The 17,374-nt window shown below is 43.3% G+C and overlaps 3 protein-coding genes across 3 annotated transcripts in view; 1 reads left to right on the plus strand and 2 right to left on the minus strand.

Annotated features, from left to right (window-relative positions):
• osgep (O-sialoglycoprotein endopeptidase) overlaps positions 1–1,072 on the plus strand; it is a 9,412-nt gene extending 8,340 nt beyond the window's left edge. The window contains exons 11-12 of the mRNA XM_008281531.1: positions 180–278; positions 531–1,072. Of these exons, the coding sequence (XP_008279753.1) occupies positions 180–278; positions 531–570 (139 nt within the window). The 3' untranslated portion in view covers positions 571–1,072. The remainder of the gene's footprint in view (positions 1–179; positions 279–530) is intronic.
• Positions 1,073–2,934: 1,862 nt separating this feature from the next.
• Positions 2,935–8,887, minus strand: LOC103357125 (uncharacterized). The gene is made up of 4 exons (XM_008281532.1): positions 8,764–8,887; positions 5,786–6,577; positions 5,648–5,680; positions 2,935–3,819 (listed from the first exon to the last, which is right to left on the minus strand). The coding sequence occupies exons 1-4, from the start codon at positions 8,777–8,779 to the stop codon at positions 3,770–3,772; spliced, it is 891 nt and encodes a 296-aa protein (XP_008279754.1). The 5' UTR covers positions 8,780–8,887; the 3' UTR covers positions 2,935–3,769.
• A 2,946-nt stretch (positions 8,888–11,833) lies between these two features.
• Positions 11,834–17,374, minus strand: part of LOC103357126 (zinc finger protein 260-like) — an 8,366-nt gene continuing 2,825 nt past the window's right edge. The window contains exons 2-7 of the mRNA XM_008281533.1: positions 16,705–16,907; positions 16,504–16,596; positions 16,277–16,372; positions 16,048–16,158; positions 15,543–15,666; positions 11,834–13,717 (exon numbers count right to left, since the gene is read on the minus strand). Of these exons, the coding sequence (XP_008279755.1) occupies positions 12,234–13,717; positions 15,543–15,666; positions 16,048–16,158; positions 16,277–16,372; positions 16,504–16,596; positions 16,705–16,907 (2,111 nt within the window). The 3' untranslated portion in view covers positions 11,834–12,233. The remainder of the gene's footprint in view (positions 13,718–15,542; positions 15,667–16,047; positions 16,159–16,276; positions 16,373–16,503; positions 16,597–16,704; positions 16,908–17,374) is intronic.

Below are 17,374 nucleotides of genomic sequence, written 5' to 3' on the forward strand. Positions count from 1 at the left end.
TGTTTCTTCAAATATCACCATTCATTACAACAAACATCTGTTTCAAACACGTGTAATTATGTGAAAAGACCAAACTTCTCTCATCTCTCATCACATGCCGGGTTCCTAAAACAACCAGTGATTGTAATCAGCCTGGAGCATCCTGGTCCAGATAACATTCTGACCGTTTCCTGCCACAGATTCTGCATAGATAACGGAGCAATGATCGCTCAGGCCGGCTGGGAGATGTTTCGATCCGGTCAGGTGACGGAGCTGGAAGACTCATGGATCACACAAAGGTAGACTTCACATTCCTGCTTCTTTTACACCCTCTGTCTTCATGTTTGTGTACCCAGCATCTGTAGTGCATCATCACTGCAAACGACAGCCATCCTAGTACTGGCTTGGTTGTGATTGAATGATTGGGTCTGTAGTGGTATAAATGTGCCTGCTGACCTAATTCATCAGCCAGGGTGTGTGCTATTGCTTCGTGCTGTGCTGTCACTGTGTGTTACCCGTTCACAGCAGCCTTTAATGTTTCTCCTGTGCAGGTACAGAACAGACGAGGTGGAGGTGACGTGGAGAGACTGACGGCCCTCAGCGACATCATGCTTTAACTGTACTGTTGCAGCAGGTCTGTTCTGACGTGTCAGGTGTAGGAAATCTGCATCTACAGGGACGACTGAGCTCTTCTGCATCTGATGCGATTTTCTACGTTTCTTAAAAGCTCTTGTTTAGTTTACTCGTGTAAGTCTGCTGATATTCTGCTTTTCTGAGTGTCAGCAAGTTGTTCACAGCAGACATTTTGGACTCGTCACTGTAGGGAAAGAAACCACAAGTGGAATTAAAGATGGCGCAGTTCCAGTAGGTTTATGCCATGAGTGTACAAAAGCAGGACCTCCGTTAAGTGGAATGCAGCCATCGTTATGAGTGTTGCTCCCCCTGATCTGACAAGTTAACACCATAAAAAGAACAAAACCAACACAAGCTGAGTTTCCATCATTCATTTTTATGCGCATTTTGAAGCATCACATTAGAAAAAGTTCACGCAAACAGCAGACTTTGAAATTAAAACTGATTTTTACACTTGCTTGAGGTGGTTTTTGACTTTTTTAAAAGCCGCCTCTGGCATAATGCTCAGATTGGCAAATGGAAACATAGATATATATAATAAAGGCTAGATGTCTCGTCCGCGCTGTCGGCCAATGGAATCGCACGGGCACACTGGCGGCCATCTTGATACGGTACACTCGCTCACTCATGGCATTGTGTTGTAGTGGTGCATGTACTTTTTAAATAAGCATAACTTGTTCCATTATCTACCGATTTTCAAACGGTTTGGTTTGTTATAAACGTCAGAGGTGTAGTTATGACACTGCACTGATGAATAATTATGTTACACTCTCACAGCCAGCAACAATTTGTATTTTAGTTATTTTGTATTTTAGTTGTATTTTTGTCATTTGAATTGTAGCCACGTTAATAATGTTTGTAAGAAACCAAACTGTTTGTCAAGATTTCAGTGAGATCAGAGTATTTATGTTTGTGCAGATCACTTACTCACGTCCCACAGGTTCTGCCAGAGAGCTGCCCCGAATCAAGGATGATCCTGTTCGAAACGCCGCTTTAAGACATCGAGCCTTTATTAGACATGTCGATGGATGGAAACACTTCACATGAATGATCAGCTGTTTCCATGTCTTCTGTTGTCTTTGTCTCCAGAGAGAAACAAACATGTCCAACTGACTTGAATGAATATTTACAACTCGCCCCATTAAAAAAATCCTAAAGACTGTTGTGTTGTTTAGCAGTTAGCATTCAGCTCCTTTTCTTTCCAGCTTCTTTATTACAGCTGATGTGTAACGTCGCTGAAACTTCAACCTCAGGCGACACTGCACAGCTTATTCAACAAGCCGAACGTTTCAAAGAAATCTCTTCAAACTCACTTGACAATCGTACAGCAAATCAGTTGTGTTTTTTTTTAAATCAACATTACATGCATCCAAAACCTGTCCATTGCACAGACATTGCTGTGACATGCTTCTCGTTTATCATAAATACACATTTATTTACTATAATCCATCCTGCTGCCTTAAATACTCCATATGTATTAATCTGCAGCTGAAATTAGCCGTATGTGTTCTAGAAGATTAACGTCTTCAGCAGGAAGCTCCATTGTGAGACAAACTAATGCACGCGCTGGTTTTGGTCTTTCACTGGGATTTGTTGACACTAAAAATGTAGAATGTCGCCCACCTAATCCTGTAAAGCTTCTTGAGGGGGTTCTTCACTCTGTGGTGGCTGCGATACTGTGTTTTTAAAGAAATACTTTTTTATGGCTGTTATCAGTGTTTCCTGGTTGGATCACCACAAATAAGAAGTCTGTTTTTGTTTTTCAGTACACCAGCGGGTGAAAAGGTCAGATTGTGATAGATTGTGTAAATTTTTTCCATTGCCAAACCCACACTTCTTAAAATTCAGATGGCTGACATTTTTACACGAGCTTCTAAAGATGTGGAGTTTAATTGCAGATAGAAGAAAAAAAAAAACTAAAATCACTGTTTTGTTTTGGCTGATGCAATTCTTGAGCTGTAGATGCAAAGAGGATCTCACTCTGTAGACGTGGCTAAAAAAAGAAAGTAGGTTTTACTTCTTGAGAATCACTGAGAACTGGATCTGGAGTTGTTTTATAAGAAGGCTTCACATTATTGGACATATTTATTGGTGAAATTCTATTATTGGACCCGGGGCAAATGTTTATTGGCCACACTGGTTCCACATTTGCGGTGAATCTCTCCATAAAGTCTTTGGTGCAGGTTTTTTTGGGGGGGCGTATAATTTTGTGTTGCAGATTTACTGCGGTTGTGTTCTCCTATTTGTACAGGCACAACATGAGAACGTTTGTGAAGCAGAAACACCAGCAGTGTGTAAATAAAAGAGAACAAACACGGAGCCTCAAGTTTATTCATTTTTATTAAGCAATACTGTTCTCTTACATTCCTCCTCCTTCTCCAGTGTAATTCTTTTAATTCAATAAATTCTTTTCAAAAATCAACATACTGAACATGGTGACATCCCTTATGGATTCATGAGTAACATTCGCCCGATTAGGGACCAAATAAAAACAAAGAAAAAGGAACACAGCATTAAGATCTGACGTGGTAAAGGGTGAACTCTACTGTGCCTTTGACTACACCCTTCTGTAAACTGAAGACACGGATACAGAAGTCCTCTGCATACATTAACGATAAAACTCAAGCAGGAACAAGACATTCTCCTGGTTTAGAATGGAGACGGGTTTGGGGGGAAGGGGGGGAAATAAATCACTCTGCGGAGGGCTTCTCGCACACACGGATTGGTCACAACAAATTTTCTTAACAAAGTGCTTGATTGACCACTCGCTTTACAGAGGACAAGAAGTTTGATAAAACCGCAGCTTTTCAAAAGGGAACAAATTAAATTACAGCTCCTCAGAGATTGTTTTTAAAAAAAAAAAAAGGAAGAAGAAAAAAAAAAGATCAGTTCTACACATACAAGCTAAAAATGGTAATGAGAGGCGATGAAAAGAGGTCTGATTAATTAAGGCAGGCTTTCTGTAAGGCGTTAAAAAAGTCCATTGCTGTAAGATCTCAAAGGAGTTAGTCCAAAGTGTCTCAGTGTGGCTTTGCGTGAAGACATCATCCTGAGTGCAGTGTGTGAGCGGGACTCCAAAATTTGTCCATCTTTTCTGTGTTTTCATGTGCATGTTGGTGTGGTGTATTCGTGTGGATGCTTTGGGTTCGTCACACTGCTAGGCCGGCTGCTCCTGGGCGTCCTTGTACCAGACAACCCTTTTTGGATCTGGAAAGAAAAAAACATGTCAAAAGGGAGACATTTTTGGAATAAAAAAACATTTGTTGTGCTATTAGATTGGACACAGTTGTTCGATTTGTTCACCATGACCTGGTAACGGTAATAAAGAGCCTCATTATGGAAAGTCCAGTGACTAATTTAACCACCATTCTCTGAACCAATCGAATTAAAGCTGTTCAAACTAATCCCCCTTCTGACGAGCTGCAATTACTGCTCACTGAACAAATGGTTTCATTTTAGATAAATACATCATCTGTGTACTCATGTTCACAGCAGACCTGAACACTGTGTGGAATCATCTTCTGGACGTTTCCATCAACAAGCTGAGGGACAAACTAGTCAGAAATAATACTCTAAACTTGAAGGATTCAAAGACCACACATCAGCTGCACATGATGCAGTGACAGAAACAAAGGCAGACAAATGTTAAAGCCAGTTTCACAGCATTCTAAATGAATGTTCAGGATAAAGTTTTTATGGACTGAACTTTCCATGAGCACCTGCTCAAGTTTAACTGGAGTTTCCAATTAGCTGGTGATGTGGGTGACCTGGTTTGTAGGCGTGGTTTGTCACCCACTTTCATTACCAGGAAATAAGCATTGGGATTACACTCTTTTTTTAGCATAACACAGCCGTAACATCACGTTCAGTTTTGTCTTCACAGAAGTACTTTTACATTTTGAAGTGATTCATTGTCTGACCACATGAAAGAAAAACATTTGCACGATTCAAACCACTGGAGCTCCGATTGTTCACCAACAGGAGAGCAACGTTCTCTTTGCGCTGACATTTAAGTTACTAAACCATGTACAATGACATGCATGTAAAAGCGCGGTGGATGGATACCAAGATAGGTTGAACATAGCATAAATATAAACATACCAAACCCATTAACATCAATCAAAACTAGCAAGCACCAGCTCTGGTTTAATCAATTTAAAGTTTAAAGGCACCAATTTAGCATAAACCAATAAATTCACCTGAACAGTCGAACATGTTTAACTGTACAATAGAAGCTTTGTGTCATGTTACGGTTGCAGCTGGACTTCTTCAAACTATAACATGGCAAGAAAACACTAAATAATGATGCCTTTAATTTCAGAAAACAACCAGGCAGCAGAGACGACAACGTCTTAGACAAACAATGTTCTCCAGGCAGAGAGCATACCGCTGTGGTGAAGGCAGGAATGCTGTTAAGTATTTCTATATGCTTGTTTTCCTCCAAACGTGTTGGTTACACATTGAACTTGGATCCCTCCGTTTCGTGGCGGTAATCTTTGAATACAGCCTAACAACGCTGCTCAGTGTTTTCTGTCTCTCCCTGTCAGATTGATGATGTATCACCAGTTAAACTGAGTGTAGACAATCACACTGTTCTGCTGCTTAACACCATCTCCACTCACGCTGAGTGTCAGTAATGGACATTAAACAGTTTACCGACTGATGGTGTTGTAAACAATCATCTGTTCTGTCATCTACAGTCTACACCACCAGTGTAACAGCAGCTTCACATAGAAGAACATCACCCAATACTTTGACACCGACCAAACTGTGACTTCTTGTTTACGTCTAGTGGCGACTTTATTGTCCTAATGTTTGATTCTAATGTAATAGTTTTGACTAACAAGATACTCTTCACTATGTGTGTATATTTTAGGAGCACCAAGCCTCTGCTTTAACAATGAGAGGGACAGAGCAACATGATCATCTGTCTGTACATCTAACTGACTACTCTAGATTCTGAAGCCCTGCATGTACTGGTCATGTTTCTAAAAACAGATGTCATGTTATCAGTTTACTTTTTGAGTCAACTCACCTTTTTTCTGTTTGTTGCAAATAAAATTCCATTCTGTGGAGAAAAACAAAGACAAACAGAGATTATGTACTGCAATTCTGATATTCACATGTCAAAGAAATCTGCCCAGACATCTCCAGTTCTCCCAGCAGCACTCACCTCTACTGTGATAGCTCAGAGCCTCCACTAAATGGCGACAGCTAAGCAGCAGCTTCCCGTTGCTCTCGTCCACCTCTGCACGTGTGACTGGGGTGACGGAGGCAGCGACTGGGATGGGCGTTTCTTCGGGGGCCTGGACTGTGAGAACTGTGTCGAGCTGTAGATCAGCTGGATGTTTAGCGTCTGTGGGCAGGAGGGCGTTAGCAGCAGGGCGAGGGCTGGAGCCCTCCGTGACCGGCCTCGCCTCGCTGATGAAACTTAGACCCCACTGGTTCTGTAGCAGAACACCGATGGCAGGGCGGTCCTCCTCCAGCGCTCCGCTTGCGGCTCCCGCCTTCACCTTGGAGGCGTAGCTAACGGCGGGCTGCAGCTTGGCGGGGCTGTCCTGCACTGGGAAGGCAGGTGGGGGCTTGAGCAGCGACAGACTGTCCTCCACCCACCTCTCCTTTTGGTTCCCCTTTTGTGGTCGCTCCCCTACTCGGGTCACCCCCTTTTGACTTTCCCTGCGGAGGCTACGGCCTTTGTGCTGCTGGCCCTTGCGTTCTTTTTCCCTGCGGAAGCTGAAGGTGTGTGCGTGGCCGGGGCCGATGAGGTCGCCCTCAGGTGAAAGCTGCTGGGGCTGCTGGTCACTTCCAGAAATGCAGCCTCCACCCCCACCACCTCCACAGTTTCCTGATCCAGGAGACAGACGGCGGTTACGAATATGAGGCTCAGAGTTAGTGGCTGAAACGAGGACTGCTGGGTCACACAGGGTATCTGACTCACACACAGTGTTGCTGGCTTCCCATGTACCTGAAAGAGAAGTGTTGACATGTTGGTCAGACAGCTGCTGTTTCAATATACTGATATCCACAGTGTACATCACACATAACAGCAAGTTTCACTCCTTGGTGATTTCTCTACCAAGTCTCACTGATTCTCAAGACACCATCTTCAGCTGTAAAAATCACCAAATCACTGCCTCACCCCCAACCAGCATTAGTGCCGGATTAGTTTCTTGCCAACACAGTGCTAAGCACATTATGTATATCCAAACAGGTGCTTCACACTACAAGATTTATCTTTTGGCATCCATCCATAAAGGATCTTAGTTAGCTGTTCCATGTAAACAAACATCAGGAATGGATGACACATTTTCATGTGACTTCACTGTGCCAGTAGAGTTTCGGCTGAACAACAGCTCCCTGTATTGCTGCCTATTTGCCAAGTTGTGCAGAAAAGAACAAAATGACGTGATCCTGAATGAAGCGGATGGAACAGGCGGGGTGGAACGTCTCATGACGTGTGTGTGTGTGTGTGTGTGTGTGCTCTGCTGCCGGCCCAGAATGTTGAATGAGTGTGTGGATATCAGCAATGCTGAGACCTCTGGCGAATAATCAGACAGTCGGCAATACTTTTAAAAGCAATTATCTCATATATCAAGCTAAAAATGCCAAATAGTCTTTGTCTCCAACTTCTTTAATGTGTGGCTCTGACCTTTGCCTCCATTTTCTCTGGTTTTGTTCCAAACCCCATCAACAAAACATGTTTGAGACAAGGCAATTACAAACTTGCAACAGCTGCAATTTATGATGCGTGAAGTGTGGCTATTAAATAATGGGAATAAAGCTGTAATTCAATTTTATGTAATTCGAGCAAATGGAAACTTTTAGTTGCTAAAGCTGCCCATTTATCAATATATAGTACGTGGTCGACTGACATAAGCCCAGGCTCACTATTAAACAGCCACACCTCATCAGTTTGCATTAAACTGTCATGGCTGACATTTACAAATCCATATCACCCCCCTTGTTCCAGAGTCCCCTTTTGATAGTATTTCATTTCGTAATGCTCGATCATGCTTCACAGATATTACACAATGGATACTGAAATGAAGCTTTACACAAACAAAATCTCAATATCTGTCAGAAAACTCCCAATGAGATATTTTCATCCAATTGAGAACTCCAGAACTACCGGATATTTTTTATACCAGATCATCAATTACTGCAATCGGATTTATAATATAATATATAAAATCAGCTGAAACCCTGTACTTAGTTTACAGTCTCGACTATCTCCGAGTCTTTTACTGGCTACACAGCTCCCCATACTCACTGTAAATCTCCCCGTTGCCAATTTTAAACCAAAGTTGCACAACGACATGTACCGTGTTGTCCCACTTGCTGGTTGATTATGAGACACAATGATCGCGAAACCGAGTGTTTACAGGAACGATCACTTACTGTGGCTGCCAGAGAGCCATTTTTGGTCGACACGGGAGAAGGCAGGCGGATCCAGGCATAACTGCTGATTATTTCCAGAGACGTGAAGTGGAAATGCAGAATCGGTGGCACTCCTAGCATTGTTAGAAATTTAGGTAGACAATCGGCCCGAGTAACGTGCGCGCTCCTAAGCGCCACATTTCAAAAGCACTGGCAAAGCAGTTTACAAAACCGGAGACCCGCCACACACACCGTGGCAGAAATTTAAAGAAACTAACTGACTCCACAGAATACCCAGAGTCCGACTTTAAGAGTAACTTGGCTGGTTTTTTAGCTCATCTTCGGTTTGAACAACACGTTATGCTTCGTGTATGCGGCGCAGCCAGCTATCCAGAGAGTCAAAGCTAACAGCGAACACCGGTGTTAGCAAACTTTAATTAGCAGCGTCATGGTGCGCTGAGTTCCACTCGACGGTTCTGTTCATCTGAGGTTACAGTACGGTCGATTCACTTTAACAGTGTCCCTACAATTATATTATCGTCGAATGGATGGCTTTATTATAACCACATACAGAAATTAAGAGCTAGCTAGCATGCTAGCCGAAGTCAAAGTTTCGTAACCCCCACCCTCCCTCCTTCACCCCCATTCAAAGCGGCGAGCAGGCAGCTATCGATACCGCTAGCACCGCTGCTAGCACGGCGGCAAGATAACAAAATAACGCGCCTGAAAGTGAAATATTTCTGTCAGATACGTCGAAAGGCTTCCCAAACTCACCTGTTTTGATATGCATGTCTTTTCGCTGAATGTGTCGTTGAAGTTAAACCGTTGACTAACTTTGTTTACAGCGTTGAGGTAACGTCGGCTCGCTGCTGCTTCAGCACCACCCGGAAGCGACACGAGAATGTGGGTGGGACAGGAAGTCCCTGCGTATAAGTGGTCCGGCGGGAAACTGGGAGGGAACTTCAACATTCAAACGTCTCATAATGACGTTACATGTGATGACCGCGTGGTAACCCCGCTCTGTCTTAATGCTCGGATTTTTTAAATTTAAATGATAATAATATTCTTAAGAGCCAACAGTTGTTGTTTTTTTTTGTTTGTTTGTTTGTTTTTAAATCTTTTAACCCCTTTTACACTTTCATGCATTAAATATTTTGACTGAAGAGAAATTCTACCATGAACACTACTGGATAATAACAATAATTCTAATAATAATAATAATAATACTGCTAATATTGTAAGTTGGGGTAATGGACATACAGTCATACAGCGATTGTGGTTTTACTCTGAATGTGAAATACCAATACAACTATCAAGATATTCAGCATCTGTGGCGAGGCCAAGACAGAGCCTTTACAATTCTACAATTTCATTTTGCAGACTTTAGAAACTTTGTAAACTATTAGAGTCCTCTAATAGCACAGCAAATGTAATGTATTGCCACGTTAAATGACGTATATAAACCATAACATCAGCAAACGCAGCCAAATAAAACCAGAACGACTTGTATGAAGAAGTAAATACGTTCTACCAAAATGAAAACCTGCGTATTTTATCTCCCAATTAAATGAAACATAGATGTGGTCGCCTACTTAAAGGTCTGGACTTCAGGGTCCAATTGTTTAAAAGAAAATGTGATTGGATTTTGACTATTGAATTGAATACCTTGAAAATTAGTTGCTCAAAAGAAATGAGGGATTCTGTAATCTGATTAGACCACATAATCCAGGCTTGGTTTTGCTTGATCAAATCTTTGGAGTGCTGTTCAGAACTACTACTTGTGATCCAAAAAATCCCCTCAAAAAACACAGGGTTGCCCTGATGTGAGCAGAAGGTTGAATTCAGCCAGCATGTCGTCACTTAAAGTGACCTCAGTCTGCAAATTCTACCTGTTGTTCTACGCTGTGCTGTGTGGTCCTATTTAGAGCACTGATAATGTTGATCACTGTAACTGAATGCAATATTACTATGAAAAATGGCACAAAAGTAAAATAGATTACCTGATCCTAGATAGTGAAATGTGGGATTTTCAAATTTGGATCATTCAGATCCAGATGGAACTTTTTGAACTGAGCCCTGGGTGTCACAGAATGACTGAGTGATAGCAAAAGAAAGTGCAAACTTTTCAAAGTCAAGCCTTTTTTCTGTACTGTGCCTGAACTCTGATAACCTGTGACTGACCCCACCACCGACTGTCTGATAATGCTATTTGATGAGACAAAAGATCGGAGCCGTCATAATGGAGCTGGAGACAATGTGCTCTTCAGTAGTTACTGTGAGTCTTGAGTGGATTACTAACATCCTGCTTTTGTACTTTACTCCTTTTCCTTTTTTTTTTTTACTTGAATGCAAAATCATGTACCTAATCGTTAATCTACAGTGACGCTGCACTTTAAACTTGAGCGTGACTCACTGTTTCCAGCTTTACATGAATGAATGAATCATGGATGAGTCACTGTATGAGCTATTAACAGTTAAAGTAAACAAGGAATGTAGTAAAAGTTCACCTTGGACATCTGAGTAGTCTTCATCCAACTCTAGCGGCTGACCGCTGGAACCTTCTTCAAAATGTCTCTCCTTCTTTGCCTTCTTCACAAATCTTTGTGACCCCCCTGCACCGATAGCCTGTTGCTCTTTCTTCTTCTGCCTTTGGATCACTTTGTTTCTGCTCCTTTGTGTTGTCTTTGCCTTACTGTCTTCCTCATTGGCTATGCGTTGCTTTTGTTCAGCCTTTACTAACCCAAAGAATTCACTTTCTACTCTACCTTCTCTGCTTCTGTGTCTTTTGTAAATCTTCATTTTCTGTGGCTCCTCTGTGGACAGTTTGGCCTCTCTTCTGCTCCTGTGTCTCTCTGGAGCTCCCATTGTCCTTCCTGTACCTCTCTGCTTTGTCCTGCTCTTTGACTTCTGAACTCTCCCATTGCTCTCCTCTGTCCTCCAGGGTTCTCCACCTCCTCTATTTGCTCTTTGATCCTTAATCTCTTCACACGTCCTGCCTGTGCTCCTTAATGTTATTTACCCCCAGTCTCCTTCCCTTTGTCCCCGTTACATTAAAAACAAAATAAAATAAAATCAGTACAAATAGATTTTCAGTCAGGTATCCCTTTAACAACTAAAGCCAAGTCCTGGATTGTGCTACAAGTAGGATCAACATCCTTCTAACCTTGTAACTCTCTGGTTCTCCACACAATCCTAGATTGGGTTTACCAATTTTAAATAACTATAAAATAAAGCTGGCTCTTCGTACCAGAGCAAAAAAAATAAAAATCTGAGGGGTTACAAGACAGCTAAAGGGGCAAAGCCCACAAAACTACACACCTTTCTCCTTTAGTTTCTTTGTTATTTATTGGAGCAAACTATTGTTTGAAATACTGGATAATTTTGTTTCTTTATGACCTGAAAAGTATCCAAACAATCATAATTTCGAAGAAAATGCTTTTTTCCCCCCTCAAGTTGTTGATTTACCTCCCAAAAACTCATATATCTGGATCAAGGTGATATATTTAGAAGTTTTTTTTCCATTTAAAATATCCCCCTTTGAACGTAAAGTGACTTAATAACTTTCTTCCTCTCTGTCCATGCACTTCTGGAAGCAGCTCAAGCACACCAGCTCGCCTGCAACTCTGCTCAAACACTGAAAAACTCCTCTACACTACAAAATGGCAAGTTGTCATGTTGGAGTACTGAAGCCAGACGTCTTTTGATGAAGAACAATGATACAGAAAGTCACACCGCAAGCTGACAAGATTGGTTCCTTGAGATTTAACGTATGAAACAGCGGAAGCTGTGTTTCTGAGACTGTCATCAGGACTCAAGTTGGAAATGCTCAGTTATGGAATTGACTCCTGTTTTCACCAATTATGTGTATTTCACCATATAAAAACAACAACAACAACAACAAATAAACACAGAGTGGACATGTTAACAAGGTGAAACACTTCACTGGAGGAGGTCTACTTTCTCTTTTGTCCTGTAGAGATTTAATGCATTTGTTGTAAGCTGCCTTAACCTAAAGCCGTGGCTAATATTATACACTGTAAGTACACTTGAGTATCTTGATTGTATTTGTCAACCAAAGCCAAACAGTCATTCCAATCTTTGCAAAGCAGACAGGAATATACTTTTCCAAAGGTGCATTTCATGTAACAGCATCCCTACAGTAAAAAAAAAGAACTGAAATGATCAAACTGATTTCGTTTTTAATGGCAACAGTGTGAATAAATACATGACGAGCTCCTGACAGTTCACAGACTTAATGACTCCATGCCTACGCCTTTGTCCATGTGTATACGCATGTGTCTCTTTAGCCTCGTGGACGTAGAGAAGCCCTTCTTACAGAACAAACAGCTGTGTGGTTTCTCCCCGGTATGAGTTCGGACGTGCATGTTGAGGTCTGAGGAACACCTGAACCTCCTTTCGCAGTAGGAGCAGGGATACGGTCTCTCTCCTGTGTGGATGCGTCTGTGGAGGAGCAGCTCACCAGATGTGAGGAAAGTCTTTCCACACTGGGAGCACTGGTGGGGTCGCTCCCCTGTGTGAGTGAGATTATGGCGGACCAGTGAGGTTGACTTGGCGAATCTCTTCCCACAGCGGGTGCACGCGAACGGACGCTCCCCTGTGTGGGTGTTGAGATGTTCGCTCTGAGCGCGCTTGGTTTTGAAGCTCTTGGGGCACTGAGGGCAGCTGTAGGGACGGAAGTTGCTGTGGCTGCGCTGGTGTCTCACCAGCTCTCCGTGGGTGAGGAAGGTCTTCTCGCAGGTGCTGCAGACGAACGGCCTCTCTCCTGTGTGGATCCTCTCGTGGCGAGTGAGGCTGGCCAGCTGGGTGAAGCTCTTCTCGCAGTACGAGCACTGGTAAGGCCGCTGGCCGTTGTGAGTCAGCTGGTGTCTGTTCAGGATCTGGATCTGCATGAAGCTCTTTCCGCACTCTGTGCAGGGGTACGGACGCTCTCTGGTGTGGATCTGTCGGTGCTTATTCAGCAGCCAAACATGCGTGAAGCTTTTCCCACACTCACACGCAAACGGCCGCTCACCTGTGTGTTTCATCTGGTGTCTCTTGAGGTCCGACGCTCGGCTGTAGATCTTCTCACACAGGGAGCATTTGTACTGACGTCTCACCACATGTTTCTGTCTGTGCCTGAGTCGGTCCAGGATGCTGCTGAAGCTCTCGCCACATTTTTGGCATTTGTACTGACCATCACTTTTCTCTAAAGTCTCTTCTGCCACCACCACCTCTGTTGTTAACTCCAGAGGAGGGTTGCACGTCTGGCCGCAGGCGGTTCGTTCGTAATGCAGCTTGAGTAACCCCATCTGAGTGAAGCGTTTTCCACACTGGGAGCAAAGGAAGGGACGCTCTCCGGTGTGAATGCGCTGATGTCTGGTCAGATCCCAGGAGTTCTTGAAGCCCTTCTGACATTCCTCACAGGTGTAGGGCCGCTCGCCTGTGTGGGTGCGCTGGTGACGAGTCACGTCTGAGGCACGGGTGAATGTTTTGCCGCACTCCTGGCACATGTGAGGGTCGGGCCTGTCGTGGATGGGGAAGGGCTGCGGGAAGTCGGGACGCTGGGGCTTCTTCTTGGGCGCCTGAGTTGCCTCTGCAGCCCTCTGCAGTTTGCTGTACTGCTCAGGGTGACTGTGCTCTATGTGCTGCAGCAGGTAGGACTCCTGCATGTGGAAGAATGGACAGTCGGAGCAGGCAAACACCTGGGTGGACATCTCCACGGTGGTACCTGTCAGAACACAGAAAACATAAGCAGCTGTTTGATGCTACTCTCAAATAAGGGCAACTGTTTGTCACTGTTTCTTTCAACTGCATCACTGCTGGGTTCACACACACTGTTGATGCTGTGGTTTCTGGCATTTGCATCTGGCTCTGCTACCTGAATCCTTCTTCTCCCAAATGAACACAAAGAGTTGGCTCAATTTGAAAACATCAATCACAGTCTCCACCCACACAAACATGCTTGAACAACATCAGAAAAACAGCTAAATGTTTTCACTGTCATGTCTGAATTCTTCCTGTGAACCACTCACTGCTGCACTCAGACGCTCATTAAATCATTATCTTATGATTGCATACAGGTTAATGATGACTAAACAGAGTCAGGTCTTCTTGAGCTGAATGTTACACAGCCACATCTGAGCAGCTTACATCATCACTTTCCTTAAGCTCAGCTGTAAGTGTCCTCCCTACAACACAAGGTCAATCATTGTATAAGCTATTAGCTTTCCACTTCTCCTGCAGAAGCTCCATGTACTCATCTGTGTGAGCAGATATACAGTAAAGGCCCCAGTTATTCATGTCTACGCTAACATTAGATTTATAGTCAGTTTTTATTTGACCAAAATGTTTCTGTTGTCTGGAAATGACACAGACAAGTGACAAAAAACGGTAAGATATTGTGTTTGACATGTTAATGATGAATTTGAACTATTTTTGTTTTACTAAAAACACTGCTTTCTGAACTATTCATACTCTTTCTCAGTCGTCTATGTCACAGCCTTCATGTCACCACAGTTTCTGTAATTGCTAACGAGCTTTCCGTGCGTCTCCACTGAGTTCTCCTTGTTCTGTGTACATGAAGACCAGCCTTGTTCAGTGTCTGCTGTCCTATCTGCCTTCAGATGCTGCTACCAGAACTGCTCAGATTCATCACAAGGGTTTTGGTGGTGATCCTTGGAGTCTTCTTGGTCTTTCATGGTATCATTCCTGCCAGGGCAGGGGTAACATTGGGTTATCTACCATGATGTTCCTTTGAAATTTGTCACAGTGTGGAACTCCTTGTACTTGTTGATTCTGCTTTCCACGGTGGCCACTGGCACTTGAAAACACTTCGTTATGGTTTTATTGCCTTTCTCCGTCTTGTGAGCAGCCACAGAGCACCACCAGAGGTCCTCACTAAACTCTTCTGTTTAGCTACTGCTACTTTACTAGAATGCTCGAGAACAAGGTAAAAATGACCGTTTAGCATGGTGTGGAGACTACACAAGTTGTAGGGATAGAAATAACTTTGGACGCATGGCGATGTAAATGTAGAAACAATACAGAACATAGAAACAGTTCAAATTCATTATTAACGTCTCTCACACTACGTCTTACAGTCTGTTGTCATTTGCTTTGACCCTTTTAAGGCAGAACGGTCAAACAAATTCACTATAAATCTAAATTTTGCATGGGTATAAAGTTTGTGGCCTAACTGTCTGAAGCAAAGTTCATGAAGCCAGGACACAATGTGACAGTTCTTCTGAAACTGCAGTTAAAGCAGACAGTGTTAAACTCACACCTCAGGCTGGGACACACACCAGTGACGGTTATAAACACAATTTGATAAGGACAGGAATCCTGGGAAACCACCGGGCCAACCTCACTGCAATGTGGTAATGTGTATTCTGAACATCTGACTGAAGCACTCCCGTCTGTAAATATGAGCACGCCTGCAGGGAAAACTCCCCACTGGGTCTGTTCACAGGAGACAACTTTTCCAGAGTAAATGTTTTATTCATACCAACCGGAGCCGATCTCCACCTTTAACACGACTGTTGTGTCTAGTTTACCTTGTGTACCGAGGTGCTCGAGGCATTTGTGGTGCTGCAGCAGAGACCTGAGGTCGTCGGGATTGGAGAGCGCCTCCATGCAGTCCTTGAGTACGGAGGGAGCAGAGGTCAGCCATGACACAGTCTGTTTATGGACGAAAACAAGCTTGTCAGCAAGAATAAGGTGCTTTAAATTCCAATGAGATCACACAGTCAGTTCAGGGAAGTGTGATTAGGTACATAAAGTTTACTTCAAGTGAGGACAGTTAATCACTGAGAGACGATAACATTCATACACATAACACTACATCCATTCTGACTCTTGTGACTAGTGCTGCTAACAACACTCAAGCTATCAGCAGCTAATATCTGATCAATATTAATACAATGCAGGTGTTTAAAATAATCCTTTAAAGACATACTGTTGCATATTCTATTGTACATGAGCACCCAGAGCGTAATATAGTATTTTTCTAATTAGAATTCACTGCCTATATCCAGTAGCAGCTGTGGTATAATTTCCTACCTGCCCGAGGTCTGGCACCGGCAGGAGTCTTTCCAGTTTGGAGAGAAACTCCCACACAAGAAGCTGCATGTCTGTATCGTAGCTGAGGCCATATTCTGTCTGAAAAACCTCCTGGGGAACACGAAAGTTAACAGTTACTCAACAGCTATAAAGATATTTAATTACACAAAAAAAAAACCTATTAAAACAAACAGCTGGGCTCCATGTAAAGCTGTGAAGCTGCCCTCACCTGGTAGAAATGCTCCCTCTCTGCCGGGTCTTTCAGTAGTGTTTGGGTTAGCTCCACAAAAATGGCCTCCTCTGCATCCACCTCTGCATCCCCACTCTGAAAGAAGCCATTGTGACTGGAATCATTGTAAGGCCAGCAAATCAGCGATCCAGCTGATCAACAACTACTTTAAGCAGAGACAGAAAGGTCTGCCATGGTATCACCTAGTTCTGTTGTGAAACACTTACTCCTGTGTATCCTGGTGGGCGGATTCGCTCCAAATGAGGCTGTACACACAAAATGTTGGCGGTTTCCTCATTTCTGCACAGCTCCAGAATTATCTGAAAACACAGAAAGAAGAGAAACGTGTCTAATCAGTCAGATACTGTGTTAACAATACACCTGAAGTGTTACATGACTGTCAGGCCTTTTCTTTGTAACTTACTCACTTTGGCTCGCAGTCGGAGGAGCAGCTTCCCTCGCTGCTTTGGGGTGAGCAGGTCTGGGACTGTCGCCGTCACCAGTGTCACAAACTCATCAAGCTTTTCATAATCGAGGACATCTCTCTGCTGAGCCACCTGCCACATCGCCGCAGACAGCAGCCGCAGAGGAGGAATCAGCAGCCGCAGGGACGACAACGGCAGGAATATATCTGCAGAAACACAGATGTGGGGTGGACAGAGTCATGATACGTCTCTATGGAACGTCAAGGGGTTCTGATAGACCACCTTTATGTAGCATGCACACACTGTGGAAAATGACATTTGCTAACGATGATATACTTCTGCACAGCTTTAGGTCCAATTAATTACAATAAAAACTGAAGTATTGAACTTGCTTTGAAGTCTCCCTCTTGTCTTTAGTAATATAACCCCTAAAAAGTCATCAAAATTATGAATCTTCCCCACGAAAAACACCATTCTTGCTCATATTTAACTCCACACCACGGCTTCCTCTAGAATCTATGAAGTGTCCGACTCTGTTACCACCCACTCCTCTGCACTCGCTACATCTTGTGCACACAGATCGAATATTAAATAAGAGATGAACATAGTGACTGTGATGTTACCCATTTGTTTCTGGACAAACATTCTTCAGCCTTGAGTTTGGTATTTTAGG

This window comes from Stegastes partitus, unplaced genomic scaffold (assembly GCF_000690725.1).
Source record: "Stegastes partitus isolate 25-593 unplaced genomic scaffold, Stegastes_partitus-1.0.2 Scaffold236, whole genome shotgun sequence".
Lineage (NCBI taxonomy): Eukaryota > Metazoa > Chordata > Actinopteri > Pomacentridae > Stegastes > Stegastes partitus.